The sequence below is a fragment of the Spinacia oleracea genome, chromosome 4 (genome assembly GCF_020520425.1).
Source record: "Spinacia oleracea cultivar Varoflay chromosome 4, BTI_SOV_V1, whole genome shotgun sequence".
NCBI lineage: Eukaryota > Viridiplantae > Streptophyta > Magnoliopsida > Caryophyllales > Amaranthaceae > Spinacia > Spinacia oleracea.
Genome location: NC_079490.1, coordinates 75,005,416 through 75,026,466, shown reverse-complemented (window position 1 = coordinate 75,026,466; position 21,051 = coordinate 75,005,416). Strand labels below are relative to the sequence as shown.

The window sequence follows — 21,051 nt, the reverse complement described above, 5'->3', positions numbered from 1 at the left end:
CCACGTAAGCTATGTGTCATCAAAATATTTTTACTATCAATTTAATATTTTTACTATGAAAATATGTAAATAAAGTAGTCCATATAAAAAAATAAACAAGTTAAAATATTAAGATTTTCCTACCTTTTGTGAAATATATATAATAGATTATATAAGTTAAATATTTTAGTTTCCATTTTAAATCATGATACATAAGCATGACATGCATCATTGTGACATAACTTAAAGGTACCATGTTACGACCTTTATCATTTTCCAAAGTACCTACCATACAAAATTTCCCTAATATATGATCTGATCTTATTTTAGGTCCTAAAACAAGGTGAACTGAACCGGACCTAACTAATTCATAATCAGACGTCGTTGCTGAAATCGCCGCAACACCACTTGGAGCACTAGCAAAGTACGAAGTGAAAAAGCATCAAATTCTCTCTCCAGACATCAATGGCTTCTTCTTCTTCATCACTTCTTCATCAATCTTCAATCTTCACTTCTATACCCGCAAACCCAAACATTTCCCAATCTCACCAAATTCAACTTCCGCATCCATTTTTTCAAATACCCAGAAAACCCCATTTCCAAAAATTGCTTCCTTTCCTTCGTTGTGCCTCTTCTGGAACTGCAATGAATTCCTCTCAAAATGACCTGAAAAACTCAGAAAAAGAGGTCAAATTGTGGGGTGGAAGATTCGAAGAGAGTGTCACTGAAATTGTTGAGAAGTTCACTGAGTCAATTTCCTTCGACAAAGCACTTTACAAGCATGATATCATGGGCAGTCGCGCGCATGCTTCAATGCTTGCTCATCAGGTCCTAAAATTGATTTCTTGTTTAGGGCTTGTTAATGCTTCATATTGTGTATTTTCTTTTAGTTATTTTGAGATTCTCGCATGTGAAGTAGCTTCTTAATTGAAGATTGAGTTTATTTGTGGTGGTCTGGTGGGTATTCTAAAGTATTAGTAGCCTTTTCATATTCGTTCCGGAATGTGATTTGGGATGATTAAGCGTGTTGTATATGATACAATAACCAGTACATCCGTTGGTTGCATACAAGACCTATTGCAACTTCATATCGTGTTTGGAACCTATGTTCTGTTTATCCATGATTAACTAAAGTGATGTTGGAATACCCATTTATGCAAATTCCAGAGGTATTATCATAATGTTGATGATTAAAAGCTATTGCAATAATTATTATTTTTTATGTTGGACTTGATATTGTGTGAAATAGGGTAAATGGGAATCTGAATGCTGGAGTATTGATTATGTTATAGGGATTAATCAATGTTGAAGATAGAGATAGTATAATCCACGGGCTCGATGAGATAGAGAAGCGTATAGAGGCGGGTGAGTTTGTATGGAGGAGTGACAGGGAAGATGTTCACATGAACATTGAAGCGGCACTTACTGATCTTATTGGTGAGCCTGCAAAGAAGCTTCACACTGCACGAAGCCGAAATGATCAAGTTTCAACAGATTTTCGCTTGTGGTGTCGAGATGCTGTAGATGAGATCCTTAAGAAGATTAAAAAGCTTCAGGTTATCAACTTTTCCTTTGATTGATTTGCACGAGGAAAAGCATGTATCTTCATGATAACAGCTGCTATTGTAATTTATTGATGCTTACAAGGTTCTGTATCTTGGATATGTTAACAGAGCTTAGCATGCATTCTTTTATTGCATGTAGATTTTTCTTGCAGAATCTAACAACTCCCTGTGACATTGACGGCCCTTTTAATAGCTGGTAATATTTGGCGGCAATGGGAGTCAATTTAAGTGTAATTTGGCTTGGAAAGTAACACCATAATTTCCGTGGTAATGTAATCTCACCCCAAGAATTGTGTTCATTCTTCATAACTTTCGTTCCCACCCAGTACCAACTCCCAAGTTACAATGGATGGTAATGAAGATTTATGAAGATAATTAGATACTTGAGGGAATTAGCATTACCATGGGCAAATGCTAATTTTTCACCACCTATAAAACGGGCTGTGAGGGTCAGACAGTAGACACAAAATTCGAGTCTAAAACGTTTTATAAATTGATATCCTTGTCGAGTCTAAAACATATGTGATTATTTTGTCATTGTGTTTTCGTTCTATTGCATTGCCTATGTGTACAAAGTCTTGCTGTTACTGTGTTGCATATAAGGCCTTGCATAAAAATCCCAATGGTTTTCACATAACTAAAATTTCTTATGATGAACCTGCAGGCTTCACTAGTTACATTGGCCCTGAAGAATGAAGGCTTGATTGTTCCCGGCTACACACATTTGCAGAGGGCACAGCCTGTTTTATTGGAACATCTTCTTTTAGCATATGTTGAACAGGTTTACATTGAATTTTGAATTTTATGCATCTATTGAGTATTCATGGAGAGGCAATTTCGTTTTTATTGTATCTCAATGTTATTTAAGTTTCTTCTTTTCCATGTATGATGACTGCAACCTCAAATTGAATTTAATCATGCTATGTCTGTGTTTTCTTTCTCTTAATAAAACAAATATTTATTTCTGAAAATTTTCCCTGGTCTTTGTCTGTAGCTCGAGCGTGATGCTGGTCGACTGACAGATTGCAGAGCTAGGTTGAATTACTGTCCACTGGGTGCGTGTGCATTGGCTGGCACTGGCCTACCAATAGATAGGTTTATGACTTCTGATGCCTTGGGATTTACTGCTCCCTTGAGAAACAGGTAATTTTTTAGAATTTTATAGCAATTAAACATGACCCTTGAGATTTTCTCTGCATTAGATCTACTAAACATAAAATCCGCTCTCCCTGTTCCTGAGTTGCTCATCAGTCATCAGTATAATTTTATCTTCTGTTCCACTATGCCGCAAAACTATTTTTTTCTAGTAAACCAGGTGATGACTTGAGTGGGGCTGTTTTATATAATGCTTCTTGCTACACAGATTGAGCGTTTCTTAGATATATCTTCTGCCAATATGAATTAGGAACTTAGGACTTCATAACTTGTGCTTCTAAAGTCTAAACCAATTTGGTATCATGTTGAGCGTTTCAGTAGTAACAACTTCCATTTTCGTATGTGAAACAGCATCGATGCAGTTTCAGATAGAGACTTTGTGTTGGAGTTCCTTTCTGCTAATTCTATCACAGCCATTCATCTCTCTCGGCTGGGTGAAGAGTGGGTGTTATGGGCCTCCGAGGAATTTGGATTTTTGACTCCTAATGATTCAGTTTCTACTGGAAGTAGTATAATGCCTCAGAAGAAAAACCCAGATCCCATGGAACTTGTGCGTGGAAAATCTGCACGAGTTGTAGGTGACCTGGTTACTCTTCTTGTACTATGCAAGGGACTTCCACATGCTTATAACCGTGATCTACAGGTACATTTCATTCTAAAAGACTAATTTTCTCATTTCTGGCTCTTCTGAGATTTCTGACCGGATGTTTCTGAAATGCCATCTAAACAGGAAGACAAGGAGCCTGTATTTGACAGTGTGAAGACTATTGTAGGAATGCTGGAAGTAAGTTCCGAGTTTGCACAAAATGTTACCTTCAACCGAAACAAAATTCAAAACTCTCTGCCTGCTGGCCATCTTGATGCCACAACAGTTGCAGATTATCTCGTGAAGAAGGTGAAAGTTGTCTATAAGTATACTTATAAGATTTTGGTTATTTTCTTCCATTTTCACTGTGCTGCTCAAGTGATTATTTCAAGTAGATTGTGTAAATATTTTTCTATATTTTTTTTGCTTTCTGACTTGTCTTCCTCTGGCTTTGCATATTCAATAGGGAGTACCCTTCAGAACTGGTCATGATATTGTGGGAAGAGCCGTTGCGTTCTGTGTCTCTAAAGGTTGCCAGCTTCAAGACCTAACCCTCGACGAGCTTAAGAGTATTAGTCCCGTATTTAGCGAGGATGTGTACGATTATCTTGGTGTGGAGAATTCTGTCAGGAAGTTCTCTTCATACGGTTCAACAGGTTCAGAGTGTGTATCAAGTCAGCTTGATTTTTGGGCCGCCCAACTTGAGATAGACAGGAGTGCATACAACCACCAGTAATCGTTCTTACTTGACTGACGAGTTAAGATTGTTTACAAATTAAAAATTTCTCCATCTTATTAAATGTCCAGAATATGCTGAATTTTGCTCTTTCTCATAATGCATCATTTTTTGGGGGGTGATTTTGCATTAGTAAGAACTTTGGGCATCCCAAGCTTGATTGTTGACAATTTACCTGTACTCACCAGCCAGTATTAGTTGAGAATGTATGAAGTGTGATGGTCTCAGACTAACTTGTCGCGGGACGTCAATGTTTTTTTTAAAAAATTAAATCAAACAAATCCCCTTGAATTGTTAAGGGTATTTGAGTCTCGCAAAAAGTTACTCCCTCCGTCCCAGATTAGTTATTACACTTTCCTTTTTCATCCGTTTCAGATTAGTTGTTACACTTCTAAATTAGGAATGACCCCATAATTATTATATTGTCTCTCCCTTCCCACCAACTTTTTTTTGTCCCCACACCTTTTGGGACGGAGAGAGTATTATAAGACTACCTCAGGGCTAGAGAAGATTGTCATTTCTTACTTTTAGGCTACAAACTCCATTTACACAAAACATGGATATAGAGTTGCGCTATGTCTAGTCGAGTTTTTTTTTTGGTTGGATTATATTTGGATCTTTATTAACTAATGATAAGAAAAGTCGATCGATCTTGGTCATTATTTTTTTTGTTGGTTATTAATTTCAACTCAAAATCGAGTTTTATATACTTTTGTCGTTCATATCTGGATTGAGAACTTGGGGACAAGTCAACGTATTTAGATTTAAGTAGGGGTTCTCAAACCAAATTGTAAAAATACGATTGCAAACTACTCCGTAAACCGTGTTACGGAGTTCATGTCAAACTGGACGAAACAAAACCACGATAAAACAGTTTGATGTGTTTTGGTTTGAGGAAATCGATATAATAGCAACATAAATCACATACAACATATATAATTCTCTAAATAAATAAAAATAATATCTTATGCATAAAACGATTTATTACGGTTTAATTTGTTCGGTTACAAATTTCCGGGAACCACACAAAATCATAAATTGCGGCTTTAAAAAGTTCTGAAACTAAACCATAATTTTGAAACCCCTAAACCAAATTAAACCGCTAAAATACAGTTTGGTTTGCGGTTCGAAACACTCCAAAAACCCCTAGCGTTTATCAAAATCATCAAACATATAGGCATACAGGTTGAAAATATCATAATGAAGTCAACAGAAGAAAACAAAATTAGATCTTTCGCTCTTTCAGTGACATAATATGTATCTCGAATATTAATTGCTTTCCAATCAATGAAAATGTTGTCAATAACAAGTATACATCTTTACAACATTGTGAGGGATGACAGAAAACAATATGGCAAATTTCTATAGTACATGCACTGTTAGATTTATTCAGCCTGAAGCTTTTCATTTTCTCTTTATTGGTTTAGTTTTATGATGGCTGAGTGCTTTATTCAGCCTCATAAATTTTAAAATAATTATAACCTTCATATTTGATCAAATAGATAACAGAAAAAAAAATGCAACGGGCCAAACTGACTGTAACCAATAGGTTTAACGGCAATGCTACCTTTTCTTCCCTCTCTCATCTTTTATACACCCTCCCCTCTCTGTCATCCCTTTCTTTTCCTGCAATGGATGTTAGCAGTTTCCGTTTCCAGCATACAGGTCAATACTACCAATTTGTAGCCTTGGGGTCGACTCATCTCGGACTGACAAAAAGGTGAACCTGCAGAACTCAGCAATTTAATAGCTACTCAAAGGTACTTCTCTGCCAAGGAGGGAGGGTGTTTGAAGAGAGTGCTTTAGAGATACCTTAAAGCATTTGATTGTGTATGGCATGATGCTATCCTGTAAAGTTTGCGCTGGAATCGGCTATCAAATTTCTGACAAGTTTGTCTATCTATAACATACCACTTCATCCCTCCGTCACTACTTCCTTCAACAATCCTAAACAAAGTTCACAAAACATTAGAACATACAAAAATTCAGCAATACACATAAATTCGAAGCTCCAATAAATGGATAGGAGCTGAGGACTTGGTGAGTTTTCCACCTCCGGAAGATGGTTACTTGTTGAACAACTATAAGTGCGCCACAAGTTGCCCTAACATATTACAAAATCTTCAGTGAGCAACACAACCAGTCAACCACCCTTATCGCTATTTATAAGTTACTCATATCTCTTTTCTATAAGGTAACTCATGAGGTTTTTGACTTTTTTGTGTCCCCCTTATGAATAGTCTATAACACCATCACTCACTTAATAATTAAATAACTGATTGAGTTAACTAAAAAATCATCCAAACAATATTTAATCAAGGGATTCCACTATATGCACACGATTATTTAATGTCATATACTACGTATTCAAGTAGGAATGTTTGAGGCAAAAATTATGCATAGGGAATCACGCACGCAACTAACCAAAATCAATTATGCGTCCATGATTCTATTTCCTTTCGCATGCATATAAAACTAGTAAGTAACTAATGTTTTGTTCTGATAAGATAAGTTCGGGAAAATAAGGTTATCCAAGTATAATTTATAATTAAAATAAGTTTTGATGATTTCCAATAAGTTCAGAAAAAATAAGTGAAAATCAGATGAATATAATGCACCATAACTACGAGCAAAATCATACTTCCTCCGTTCCACAATAATGTTCCAATTTAAAATTTTGACACTATTTACATTTGAAGAGAATCTTCTAAATTATTTCCAGTACGTAAGAAAAAACGTACTCATATAGTATCTTGTTTGGTTTGTCTCGATAGGTACTTTGATAATATCAAAATTTTACATTTTTTGTTAACGTATAATTAGAGATGTAAATGATACAAAATGTGCATTGACAAACGTGAAAAGTGAAAATTTGAACATAATTATAGAACGGAGAGAGTAGTATATTCTCCATATTTATTCTACTTCTCACTTGTTGGAAAATATTTATTTTAGAAGAAATCTCTGTCAAATGTGGCTTGACCAAATTATTCACAAGCCATCCAATACAACTTTTTCTAGCACAAAAAATACCAACCAATACACTTTTAAATTGTACCAATAAGAATTTAGCCCTATTGGTATCAAATATAAGTGTATTGGTACATTTGGTATTTTTTGTATTACAGAGTAGAAAATACTATATAGGGTGACTAGTGTCCAATTTTATCAAAAGCCACTTTATGTTTAGATTCCTCATTTTTATTGGGTGGGTAGGAGCCTGGAGGATGTCGCAAGTAAGTATACCTTCTATATCGCATTACTACGATGGGAGGGTGACATGTCTTCTATTAGTATGTCCACAACGAACAAACTAGAAGGACACAAACTAGATAGCTCATAAATGGAAATAGCAATTTCAAGGACTGCAGAATAAAATTGCTCTTGAATGTAGAAAAAACTCATTGAATGTACAAATACATTGACAGCCTAAACATGCAACTAAAGGAAGCCTCGTTTGCTCAAAAAGTTGCTCCGGAGTTTTTCAGGACTCAGGAGAGTTCTCTTGATAGGGAACTTATGGACTGTGCATGGGGCTCAAAAAGTTGAGTTTATCAGGACTCAGGAGAGTTCTCTTGATAGGGAACTTATGGACTGTGCATGGGGCCAAACTACGAATATGCTAGCTTAGCTCTGTTCTTTTCTTTCATTCTCAAGATCAAGTTATTTGTTCTTATCTGTAGTTATTACTCACTCAGGAACTGGTGTTGAATTATCATTTTGAGTTTGTGTATTATTTTGCAATAATGCATGGGGCAGGCGCCCCGAGGGAATGGGGAGGGGGAAATTGACCACTTGAATAGTATTGTTCTCTACTGATCATACCAATCCTTTGGATCTCTTTCTGGAGCATCGTTGGCAGACATTAGCTCATATGCCACGAGTTGGCACATCTGCTCCTCTTTCAGTTTATATGCAATCCAACCACCTGCAATGCCAACATTCAGAAGGTAAAATTAAAACAGATTTACAAATGGTGTGAAGTATATATTATTAAAATAAAATAAGATTACGCTCTCGCAAAAACCAGGAAGAATCTATGGCTTATCTCGGTGATATTTACAAATAACTAGATTAGGTCCCGTGCATGCACGTATATTCTAATATTTCTCTTCCTAAATTTACTGCATAATTAATAAATCTTGAACATACTCATTTAATCATCTAATACGGAGTATGCAATTTCCGTACTACTACGTATTACATATTTTACATGCTTGATATGTTAACTTGACCAACATATTTGATATATTAATATGCTAATTTGACCAAAATATTTAGTAAATATATTTTTCATTATTAATATAACGATCTGCCTAAACAATTACCAAAAAATATTTTTAGCAAAGTATTATTATGTGGCATATATTATTTCCACAATCTATAAACAATATTTTTTTTCATACATAAGCCGTAAATAAAAAAGGACAGAAAATAAAATAATAAATTGAGTATGAGATTTTTTAGGGAAAACGTTTAAGGCAGAAAAATTTTGCACCACGAAGTGACACGTGTTACTCCTAGTGTTTGTTTGAGTATAATGTAATAGATAGTAAAAGCAAACCTTTTGCTCCAGTTGGCTCTTCCCATTTTGACGACTTTATCCCATCAAAAGCTGATGTAGCCTGCACAAACAGTTTATATTTATATCAGTGTAAAAGATCTTAAAGAGACAATCAGAGCACCAGACAAATGTCAAACACGAAGAACTCATCAGTTAGACTCACAATCCCAAAAGGAAGCTCTTCTCCACTTGCAAGGACTGAACCTGAATGCATTCTATTAAACCTCAGAAGCGGCAAAGAGAGTAAGTCTTTCGAAATGCTGGGATATTTAGCAAGGCTCTGTATCATATCATCCAGAGCATCTAATGCAACAGGCAAAGCTAATAAGGCTTTTACAGAATGGCCAACCAAATGCACAAGCACTTCATTTTCATTGCCCGGCTCAAACTTTAGTTGGAGGCTTTTTAGTAGCTTGCCAAAAACAGGCAGCAGATGACGCATAGAAGGTTGTGGACCATGTGAAAATTTAGTTGTCCCTCTAGACCTTATAGGACACTTCTGAAAATCTGTCAGGATTCTTCTTAGGGTCTTTAGGGCATCAACCCCACTGGCGATTGGAAGAGAACTTTCCATAAACTGGGAAAAGACAAGTCCCAGTGCATTATAAATGTCAGACACATGCTCATCCACACAAAAACGAACAGGACAAGAGCTGCAACTCAAACCATCCTTGCCAGAGCCATATTCTGATCTTGAGATGCGCCATTGCTCGTCCCCACTTAGTCTCCCAGGTAATGAAACAGCAGCATCAACCTTTGAATGAAGATCCCTTTCAATACCTTCTTTCTCAAGTTTAGTACGTTCTTCAAGCAAAAATATCTCTTCTGGTTTTAAACCTTTTCGGCATTGTTTTGTTAGGTTCTCCAGATTTACGCATAAATTTTGCTCTGTTGTAATATTTCGGCGGGTCAGAACCTGTAAGACATAAAAGGGGGATGGAAATATAAGCTGTAATGGAATTTTATAAGATTCAGGAACCATGACTAATGTTGGCAACAAATATGATACTTCTACTATAAATTACCTCATGCCACTTTCTTGTGTAACGTTTTGTGACATCATATACCCCATCTTTTGAAATAGCAACCACATAATTCAATTTTTTATTCCACCTACACAATATAGGTAGAACAAACATTTACATAAAAAGAACATATTAGTTACTTCATTAAGCACTGTAAATCAGCTTTACATAATCCCTCGTTTTTTTATGTACCCAAACTGTAAACTCTTGTTTAAGGAGAGGTGAGTGAGTGTAAGAAAAATGTGAAAAAGGTAAGAGAGGTGTTGTAAAACAATGGGTAATAGTGGGTGGGTGTAAGAAAAAGGGGTGTAAATTAGGAGAGAGATGATGGAAAAGTGTAATTATTGTAAGGAAAAGGGGTAAGATGGTAAAATATGTTTGCCGAAATAGAATAAAGTGGAAGTGGGTAAAACAAAAAACACCTCTTTCAAAAAATATATTAAAAAAATAAAAACAACAAAACAGAGGGAGTATAAAACTAGGAAAGGTAAATAGCATAAAAAGATAAAACTGGAAGTACCCTTTCTCATACAACAACGGGTTGTCATAAATTCCTTCACAAGGATCAAGATGCATCCACCTAAATACAAGTCCACTCAAGGGATCAGACATTCAGACCTCCAAAACCTATGAAAAACACATAGGAACGGGGGGGAAATATAATAGTCAAGGGAAATTTCAAACAATTATTCATGAATATTCAACCGTATGCATTTAGATTACCTGATTATCATGTCCAGTACTATCACCTACATAAATTTAGACCAGTACTCCGACTCGAAATGATAGATAATAACGACGCAATCAAACTTAAGCATAAATATGTGATTTTTTCAATGACTAAAAAACGGAGAAATACTTCTTAAAGTGAAATAGTTGTCGTTTGAGCAATCTTGCTCCTTCTTACATGAATAGGGGTAAAGCAATAGATTTCAAAAACGACATACAAACTTAAATGGACATCAATATAGGCACTGAGGTAACTGTTTGAGATTACATAATGCTGACGTCACTAGACATGATGACTAAAAAGCCTGAGGCAGCTGTATGATTTTTTTTTACCTCACACCTCATCACACTGGTTGAAAATATTCCACAAGACAATCCGTGGACTATGGACCATGGTGCACATAGAGCATGGTGCACCATGTGCACCAAAAGAAGACATGTGCATAAACAAAAGAACATGATACTACGGAAAAAGAACATGCAATATCATGTTTTACTTTTTTTATTATAAAAAATCACAATTTATTAAAAATAAAAAAAATATATGTCCATGTTCTTTTTACGTAACCAGATGTTCTTTTAATTATATACTAATGTTCTTAAGGTGCACCATGCTCTATGTGCACCATGGTCCACCTTCTAAATTGCGTCCACAAGAACAAGGACCACAAACATCAAACATGCATACATGTATATAAAGAGGTACAAATAATTATTTTACCTCCCTAAATGATGTGAAAAGCACTCTGTCCAGACATGATCCGTGAAATCCAAAATCTGGAATAGCACACATGTAAGTTGACATTCTCTCTAAAAAAATCCCCTATAAGACACTGCCATCTCCAAGACGACATTTTCCATAAAAGTTGAAGTCTTTAGACAAATAGCTAGAAAATGTTGCAAATCAATTGGCTGGTTTAAATGATAATGGTTTATACCAATTTGAAGTTCAGACATATAGCTAAGAAATGCTGCAAAACTGTAAGGTAATGTCGATTTGAAGCAGAAGTTGTGATTGAAATGGAAGAGAAGGATTGAAGGAGCAAATAACAAAACAACAGCCATGCAACCGGAATGATAATGGTCTATACCAATTTTTAAATTTCTTTTCCTTCCCCCTCTTTCCTATTCTCTTTTCTTTTGGGCCCTGGGGATGAGCAAGGAGTAACATTGAGCAGTTATTTATATAGCTATGTAACCTACTGCTAGGATTGCAAGCCCAAAAGTCCAACATGAGAGTGAGTTCAGGACATATGACGGATCATGAGTTGGATTGTGAAGGAAACACAAAGTAATGAAACCGCGCAGAGTGCTCAGTGCGTTGATTGTAGTTTTCTTATTTTAGTAGTATAGGACTCTAGAGGGTGTTTGTTTTGCGGGAGTTTGCGGGTGGGAATGGGAGGTTTAATCCCATGTTTGTTCCTGGGGATTGGCAATATATCCCTTCTACTCCCAAGGACTTAATACCGGGGGGGGGGGGGTATTAGGGAGGTGGGAATATAATTGGAACTAAAGAAAAGAGTATATTTCTTATTTATTCAAGGGTAACTTTCTTATTTATTCTCAATATATTCCTATCACTTACCAAACAAGGCATAAGACATGTTTTGGAAAAATTCGCAACAACCAATTCCTAAGTCCCCATCCCACCCATGGTGTAAAAAATTGCCCGAGTTAACTAGGTTTTGGAAGCTAGCTATACGAGATATCCCGAGTTGTAAAGGTGTTTTTAAAAACGGCGAGTTCTTGACCGGTTCAACCGATCCGAACCAATTTTGCCCGCATTAAACGTTATTAGCCTCACATCTACTCGATTTTCAGCCGAATTCCCCATGTTTTCAACAAAAAGAAAGGGTAAAGTGAAAGAAATGGAGAAAGTCCACTGAAATAGAGTAGAGAACTCCATTTTCAGATCGGGGAGGGGGACTAGGGTAGGTAGTGAGTGGGATGACATGGGGCTCCTTTTTCAAATTTAAAATTCCTACGCGACAACCGTGACACGGTCCGCGACTAACGCATCATTTCCGTTACCGAAACTCCGCGAACGATCACCCGACCGCGACCGATACCGCATTTTTGATCTATGATCCCACCCCTTAAACCCCAAACTCTCATTCCCACATACCAAATTCCCCGTTAGTGTTTCCTTTACTTGGGAATTTCTATTGTTCAAGATAGATTATCAATTTCTTCAATAATGTACTCCATAATATTCTAGGTCTAGGAAGAGTCTAGAATATTTCCTACTTCCTACTTGGAGTAGAAGTAGAATTTCATCCTCTACTTAATATAGGAATGGCTCCCTATTCTTCCATAACCTTGTGGGAGATTACAAATACCAAGGGATTTTTTTTAACTATTCTTCAGAGTCCGTTGTCGCTTTTTGGTCAATTGGAAACAACCTCTCTACAAATTGCAGGGATAAGATTGCGTACAACCGACCCCCCCCCCCCCCTACCCCGCTTTTTGCGGGAGCCTCTTGAGGCAATGGGGTAATGATGATTCTCTTAATGATGATTCTCATTCTTCAGAAAAGGGCTTTGTAATACACAATCCAGGGAAAATGATGGACTGTTGGGTGTGTGATTATTAATATTAGTCAAACTGATTTGCGTACAAGGTGGGTGTTTTCCCTAATTTTTAAGTTGGTTTTCCAAGAATCATCAGTGTTTGCTACTATCTTGAACACATTACATTTCTTCCATCGTTTGTCTTGTTTTCATCATTCAAGGTATTACAGTAAAATCATTGATGCTATTCGCTCGATTACGCAAGCACAACATCGTCATATGATGATATACAGGAAATTGAGGTAAGCAGCTATGTATTAACAACTAACAACTAAATATGCAGCAACAATGTCATTCAAACTAAGAACTGGATGACAATTGACAGCAATAAGTAGCATTAGGTAAACATTCAGCTGAAGGTGGATTTGGTAAAGTGAGATGTAGCATACATAACCACACCATTACTATTGACAAAGCACCAAGGGTAACATACATCTGAGCAATTTCTATCTGCTGCAAATAAAAGAAACCGATATTCCTAAATTTTCCTCAAGTTAAAATCAGATAATAGTATGGTTGTGTGAAAAGTATCTTTAATTGAGACTTTCAAAGGAAAAATGGTTCAAGTGCAATATTGAGTGTTTTCGTGTCGATGTACAAAGCCTGAACTGTTTATAAGAATCATGTGACTTTCCCAGCACTTTAGTAATTCAGCTAGATTTAAGAGATTAGTTGCGGAAAATGAAAAGGCAAAGAAGAGTTTAGGGGAACGCTAGATAGAGTTTTTATTAATTGATCAGTGTAATCAAAGAAATTACAAACTTACCGCACTTCATGGGGTAGATTTTCTCCAAAAGATTATAATTATCACAACTTCCAGAATGATTTTCCTGAAAAGCCTTTTCCCTATTTATTACATCACCCAGAACTCACTCCCAATAAGCCTGGAAACTAACTTCTTGGTGAATCCCCTTTTTTCCTTCACTCTTCTGACACATCTGACACAAGCTAACTAAGCTATCATTCTTCATTTAACCCCTAGTTTCCTTCTAAAATAAGTGAGCGCAACAGGAGCCCTAGGCTGATGCTTAGCATCTGAATAAATATTGGGAAAAACAACATTGTGAATTAAACAAGCCTTTTTACCCCTATCAGCAATACAAGGTAGCTAACTGGTATATCTAATAGAACTAGTTCCCAATTATAAATAAAAATAAAAAGTTGTAAAACCACCCTCATTCTAAGGTAAGTATATATCATACGTACATAGGGAGACAGATAGAAAAAGTGGCAGACAAATTAATGAAATGGAATTGAAGCTCATAGATGACTATATAACTTTCAATATGGACGACAATACGACATCAATAACCTAGGGTGTAAGGCTAATTTATGTTTTTCTTTATTATCTTTAGGTTTCTATTTAATAAGAGCAACTTTTTCTGCTATGCCCTATTTACGGGTGAAAAATATTTATACTGTCTTGTGTTGGAATATAATCCCTCCAGTTTGTTTTAATATATAAATTGCCTTTTTCACACGATTCAGATACTCCACTTTGACAAAAGTTGGTAATTTATATACAAGGAAAAACGTGGGATCTAGTTAGATGCGTCTCAATATAGGCAACTAGATATCAACTTCTTTTAACTTTTACGTAATGATAGTTCAGATTAATGGTCAAAGTTCCACGTGAAAGTCAAACTGTGTAGAATTTGTAGATTAATAAAATGGAGGAAGAAGTAGTTTGTCGTATTCAGGTTAGATTGAGCCACACCATCTGCAAACATAGGGCACTCCATATTCTAAACACTAAAGTCATCTTCCACAGAGTAAACTTTTTCTTCTTTAGAAGGAATAACACAAATAAACTTGATTTGGAATAGTCTACTGAGCGAGCCAGTGTGACAGATGTAAGACACTTCTGGAGACTGGAAGTAGTTGTCTTTCTTTGGGTTATTCAATCATTTCAATGTGCATGCTGATAAACAATCCTGTACGGCCCACTAACGGTAAAAAGCTTCAGCTAGCAGATTCTTTGTCTCCATTGCAGCTTTAGATGTCTTCTGCCTGAAAGCTACATGCACATTTTCACGTTGTTTCCGCATCATGTCACCATCTATATTCCCAGGGAACTAAATGACAGTACTTTATGGCTTGTATGTAACATAATTATGATAATGGTTTATGTTTTCTTTTCCCAATAAGATAAGAAGGCCCTTTCCAACTCGATAAGGCCTGGGCTAGAGAAGACTGTCATAGAGTCTCTGGTTCTGGGACCGAAACATCAAAAGTTTCCTACAAAACTCAACCCTGCTAGAAAGTTAAATTCAATAATTATTGTTTCTGCGGTTGTTGGGGACTTAATTCCCACATAGGAAGACTAACTTGACGTCATAGATGTGATCTCCTATAGTGTCTATTGCTTACAATACATGGTAAACGTTGGTTCAACTTGCAATAACCTTCCATCGTATAGTAGATGTAGTCCGACGCACTAAACCAGGACCCACAACTCAACAATTATGAGAGGCTTGTAACATAACTCCGATTGTAGCGATAACAACATATTGCAACAGATACATCGTAGATGGAAACTAGAATTTTATTGAATGCGATCATTAGGTAAGTAATAATTGGTAGAACCTTGATTTCCAGTAGATCAAATGACAGAGGAAAGCTAAGCGGTAAAGACACTTACAAGACGTGATTCATAGCCAAATGCTCGGCAATACAGAGTAAAGCAATTAGCCCACTCCCCACATCGCCCTTTTCTAGTTTCCAGAAGCTGCATGGACAAAGGGTACAAATTGAACAAACAAAAGCTAAGCACAAGCTAATATGACCAGAAACAAAAAAGAAGGAAAAGCACCTTGCGTGGGTCATTGTAGCGTGGGAAACGAGTTATCCTTGAGCAGAAGCTGCAGCTGCAGGTTGAAAGCAGAAGTTCTAAGTGAAGCCAAATAGCCAATACAGCATGTATTAAGTCAGAAAAAAAAACTGCGTAGGCTTATAAGTCAGAAATTTAATTGTGTGGCTGCTCTGAAAAATTTGCCTACCAAAGGATCCCCTGCTTACGTTCTTTTGGTACTGGTTGAGACATACATGAGCTCATATTGGTCAAAGCTTATGATATTAAAGTACTAATCACTACCTTCTTCCCTACGTTTGAACAAATATCACCTTCATCTGCAAAGGTGGCTGAAGGAAAGTCTTGCTTTTGACAAATGAATGTGGACAAAAGAGGATCTTATTATTATTATTCACAATGGTAAGTAGGTAACCTACTATCTGCGCCCAAAATTTCACAATTTCATTTTGGGTGTCCCAAAAGCTCTTCACACTTTCTTTTTTCTTTCTCTATCCCGTAAATCTTTTTCACTCTTTACCAACAGTATCTCTTACTTTATCTTTCTCTCTTCCCACTTCCAACTTTTTATTTTAGAATTGACAAGTATTCTTAATCTGCATACCAATCCAAAACATGAATTTCATTTAGAGACAGAGGGAGTAAAAACATCACTTAAGAAATTAACATTTAAAATATAGACTATAAGTACATCATATCAGGGTTCCATTTTGCTTATCTAAAATTCGACCTAAATGGTGGATTTCCTGTTGAAGTTTGACAAAATTAATAGCTAGAGACTAGCAACTTAACAAGTTTGACAAAATTAATAGCTAGAGTCTAACAACTTAACAAACTTGAAAAAATTAATAGCTAGAGACTAACAACTTAACAAGTGTGAAGCCACTATATACCTCCAATAAATTAATTTTTCTCCTTTTGTATTGTCTACATGCATTCAGAAAGGTATCAATCACTTGGGGAATGATTCTCAGGAAGCCAAGTAAAATACATAACCTTCTAAAGCTCACATGCACCAAATTCTCACATAAATGGCTTTACAATTCACATAGGAAGTTTCAAACAGTTCAACATGATAGCAAGAGGATCATGTATAAGATGGAAGATTCTTTAGACATGTGCAACCAGGAGGAAGGAAGTCGACATAATTATGGTACACAATAACCCCGTAATATAAGAAGGATTGGAAAGCACTTGAAGCAGTATAAATATGGTACGCAAGAACTGAACAAAACAAAAGGATTCAGAAACACCTATATATACACATTTTATTTCATTCATACCGATATAGCTCAACTCGTGAACCTCCATATTGCAGTTCTGCGGGCAGCGGTACACCCATGCCCTGACTTATAGTCTGATTCCCACAGCTATCACAAGGAGGTGCATGAACCCAACTGCAGAAGCAATAGTCCCTTGTTTAAAAACACATATTTGAAAACACCAAATTCATTTTGGTATGCCATTAGAGTGAGGGTGCATATGTTGGGTAGTACAAGAATCAATTGTATGAGTTCTCCCTTGGTCCTAGATTCGTAACGAAATAAAGTATCACCAATTCCTAACATACAATCCATCAGAGCCTCAAGCACTAAGCAAGTAAACTACCTCGAATCAAAAAATGGATTTTCGGATCGCCTAATTCAATAGCTCAAAAATAGGTGAAGTTCGCCCTGTGAAGCATAGTAAAGTGTTGCAAAGCCGAATAAAAGCCCTCACCCTCGCTTGAAAGTCTGGCAAAGCTTCTAGAAGGCCGACCACTACATAGGAGCGATAGCGAAGCCAAGCCAGTACGGTACAATGCTTTATTTCTAATAAGAACCATACCCTGTAACTAAACCATTCAAGTGTATAAACACTAGCCCTCCATGAACCATGGCTAACGAATTCCAATTGGACAATATACTTCAATGAGAAACATCACAATAAATTGTCTTCGTATATTTTCCTTTCATTCATGTTGATTTTCTTTGCTTGCAGGAAAGAAACATACCGCACATTTCCAAGAAACATAGTTAGTATGTCAAAAAAAAAAAGTCTAGATACCTTTTTTATCAATTGTTTTCACCAACTATAGTCATTAATTTAACAAGAACTCCCTCTGTTTCAAAGAGATTATCCTCCATTCCTCCTATCCATTTTAGGATATTTGATTTGACTGTCCTGAATATTTACTTTCTCTCAATGCATATAATCCATTACTCTACAAGTCTACAAGACTTATTCTATGATGCTTTTCTCCTTTTCCTCCAAAATATGATTGATTTCAACTAGAACAAACAAATCTATGGAAAAAATTGGATCCTTTTTAGAATACAACCATACATTGGTAAGATACTGATGATGTTTTCGACTCGAGTCCAAAATAATAAAACCTGAAATATGGAAACGGAGATCAAAGAAGAGTCGTGCCCATTTTACCTATCCAAGTCTGACGCATATCCCGTGTCGGGTGGGACCCGGAGTCTATTATGTCAATACAAGACCAGATATAGTAGCAGGGAAGCTCTGACCGCCAAGTCCAAGCATCTCAGTTTGACTATAAATTGCGAATTTATTCATTGTAATCTTGAGTTAAAGTTTTCAATATAACCCGCAAGATTTTGTTTTAAAATCCAAAATAACATTAATGTTGATAGTAAATCAACAGTTTTAGACATCTCCCAATAAATCGTTTTCTCTCCTCCTCTTCCTATCTCTCCCTCTGTTCATCTTCCTTTTCCCATGTGGAAGAGTGTTAACATTATTACATCATTACCTTTAAGGTTATTTAATTACTTTATATTAAAAGAAAAGAACCTGAACAGTACCATGAATAATTTAAGCGTGAAGATTATATTGAGATAAAAGATAGACCTCAATCTTACCATCGATAAGCTCAGAACGCCAGAAAGCCAGGATTTATATCTACTTCACATTGTGATTCAAAGTGCCCCCCCCCCCCCCCCCCCACCTGATGTTTTGTTCTAGCTTTGTCCTTCAGGGAGAAGACTTCACTCATTTGGCGTCTTAAATAAGCATAAAATCTAATCTAAATAGCTCGAGTTTCCAGGAAATGGCTAAATGACAAAATATGTCTCACATGTTACAATGGTGTAATGAAGCGAAGATGGCATCACAAAAATTTTATCAGAACACCTGAATGATTGTTTGAACCAACTCAGCAACTCCAGCAAGAAAGCATGGTCTTGTTCAACTTTTGTTGGTTCAAAGTTCCCGCCCTACAAAACATAAAGATAACCCTATAATATCCGAATATGTTCATAGAAAGTATGTGGCTCATTACAGTTGGAGCATTAAAAACACTTCAGCCCACATATTTGGGTAACGGTACATTAAAGCCATGGCAAAGAAACACAAACAATAATCAAATGACTGATGATTTCAGATTCTGTTCAGTAATTCTACCGATTCGGATAGATAATAAACCAACCCCTCCAATCCCGCATAACACATTTTTCTTGCCGGTATGCAATGCGGAACAAGGAGATGTGAAGGCTAAAACCAATAGACCTGGAGATAAAATGGAAAAAAGGTGACAATCGAGGATGAATCTAGTCATGTTTTTATTTACTACTCCCTCCGTCCCATAATTATAGTCCCGTTTGACCAAAAACACGGATTTTAAGAAAAATGGAATATAGTACATGAAAATGTGGAATAAAGTACAAATGATGATTGAGTTGTATGGAAAAGTGGAATAAAGCACATGTGAAAGAGAATATAGTACATAGGAAAGTGAAATATAGTACATGGGTGGGGTTTTCAATACATTTTTAATTAATATAGCACATGAGAAAGTGGGGACCTTAGTAGACAAAATTAGAAACAGGACTATAATTTTGGGACGCCCGATTTAGAAAACAGGACAATAATTCCGGGACGGAGGGAGTAATAGATAAACAGCCCCCTCCCTGGAAAGAAAATATAACTATATGGTATAAAAGCATAAGAAAACAAAATTTCCTTGTTAGTGAGAATCAAATGAGCTTAAGAAAATATTTACAAAGGTAAAATTAATACTCTCTCCGTCCGCAATATAACTTTCTATCCTTTTTAGGTTGTCCAAACGACTCCCGAATACATTTCTTAGTGAATTTTGGATATGGGTCCACTATCACCAGTCACATTTACTCTTTTCTCTTGCCCAATAATAAATTACCTATTCTTTCCACACGCATCTCTTTTTTCTGTCATCAACATAAAGCTCTCCATTATTTCCAATTACACCTACTTTTATTTGTCCTCGCTATAAATTTACTCACCGTCTCTAATCACATGATTCACGTATTCTTTTTCCTACTCCTATCAATATAATAACCCACTATTACACCCCTCCAAAGACCATGGCCCAATTACTCTATGTTATCTCTTGCGGGAAGGAGGGAGTAGATATAAGAAGTCCATGAGAACTGTAATACGAATTATGGCTTAAAATCCACGAATGGAGTAAAATGCAGACAAACATAAATCAGGCATTTGAAGAATACAACCGTCTATTTTCTCTTGGTATAGCAGAAGATAAAGTCGCTACATCCAGCTCATAGAGGGCGCAGTAACTCAGATTAACTACTTATATCTTTCTTTTCTACATGAGGTAGCAAGATAAGAGAAGAGGAGAAGGCTATGTCCCAGCCTATTCCACAAAACAAATTTTCTTTAGGCTTTTTGCTAATCATGATAAAAACCTTGCTTATCCATTTTTAGATAACTCGATCAATGTCTTCCGTCTTTTTGCGCTATACTCCCTCCGTATTTTAAAAAGAGATACACTTTCCTTAAAAGGCCTTATTTTAAAAAGAGATACACTTTCCTTTTTTGACATGTTTTGGTCCCCACTTCCAATTATATTAATATTTCTCTCTTTTTTGTGGTCCCCACACTTACTCACATCATCTTTTTACTATAATAAATAATTCACCCACTACCCCACTTTCATCTTTATTTTAATAAATTCAACTCACCCTCCTAAAACTTCGTGTTGGTCAAAGTGTATCTCTTTTTAAAATACGGAGGGAGTAACCTTCAAGGGAGACAAGAGACAGATGATTAGATTATGCATCTTTGCGTCCTTTTATCTGGACCCATACACAGAAATAGAAGCTCGAATTATAGCTCCTGCTCCTTTTATCCTAGCGCTCTCAAGCTAAGGTAGGTGGATCCCACTCTTATAGCTCTAACTAAATGAAATACATGCATTAAGATGGAAAGACTTCTTATTCCACAACAACGAAAGCACTTTTTCAGATACTAGGTAAATCGAGTCCATAACAATGGGTCCCGATGTACGAGATTTTGTTGCACTTACCAACGAGGCCCTGTCGATTAGTATT

The 21,051-nt window shown here is 36.3% G+C and overlaps 2 protein-coding genes across 2 annotated transcripts in view; one reads left to right on the top strand and one right to left on the bottom strand.

Moving 5' to 3' along the window:
* The first annotated feature begins 284 nt into the window (after window positions 1-284).
* Window positions 285-4,266, top strand: LOC110796517 (argininosuccinate lyase, chloroplastic). The gene is made up of 7 exons (XM_022001578.2): window positions 285-807; window positions 1,272-1,535; window positions 2,209-2,325; window positions 2,539-2,687; window positions 3,051-3,342; window positions 3,430-3,594; window positions 3,752-4,266. Exons 1-7 carry the CDS (start codon window positions 445-447, stop codon window positions 4,019-4,021), a joined length of 1,620 nt encoding a protein of 539 aa, XP_021857270.1. The 5' UTR covers window positions 285-444; the 3' UTR covers window positions 4,022-4,266.
* Window positions 4,267-5,267: 1,001 nt separating this feature from the next.
* LOC110796519 (peptide-N(4)-(N-acetyl-beta-glucosaminyl)asparagine amidase) overlaps window positions 5,268-21,051 on the bottom strand; it is a 28,068-nt gene continuing 12,284 nt past the window's right edge. The window contains exons 12-23 of the mRNA XM_056841874.1: window positions 18,857-18,939; window positions 17,002-17,115; window positions 15,722-15,776; window positions 15,551-15,637; window positions 11,061-11,116; window positions 10,131-10,190; window positions 9,611-9,698; window positions 8,749-9,501; window positions 8,586-8,646; window positions 7,847-7,949; window positions 5,834-5,968; window positions 5,268-5,747 (exon numbers count right to left, since the gene is read on the bottom strand). Coding sequence (XP_056697852.1) covers window positions 5,660-5,747; window positions 5,834-5,968; window positions 7,847-7,949; window positions 8,586-8,646; window positions 8,749-9,501; window positions 9,611-9,698; window positions 10,131-10,190; window positions 11,061-11,116; window positions 15,551-15,637; window positions 15,722-15,776; window positions 17,002-17,115; window positions 18,857-18,939 — 1,683 coding nt within the window. The 3' untranslated portion in view covers window positions 5,268-5,659. The remainder of the gene's footprint in view (window positions 5,748-5,833; window positions 5,969-7,846; window positions 7,950-8,585; window positions 8,647-8,748; window positions 9,502-9,610; window positions 9,699-10,130; window positions 10,191-11,060; window positions 11,117-15,550; window positions 15,638-15,721; window positions 15,777-17,001; window positions 17,116-18,856; window positions 18,940-21,051) is intronic.

Coding starts and splice junctions, on each gene's coding strand:
- LOC110796517 (XM_022001578.2), top strand. CDS start 445: ATGGCTTCTTCTTCTTCATCACTTCTTCATCAATCTTCAATCTTCACT. Junction 2,688..3,050: donor ACTGCTCCCTTGAGAAACAG/GTAATTTTTTAG, acceptor TATGTGAAACAG/CATCGATGCAGTTTCAGATA. Junction 3,595..3,751: donor CAGATTATCTCGTGAAGAAG/GTGAAAGTTGTC, acceptor CATATTCAATAG/GGAGTACCCTTCAGAACTGG.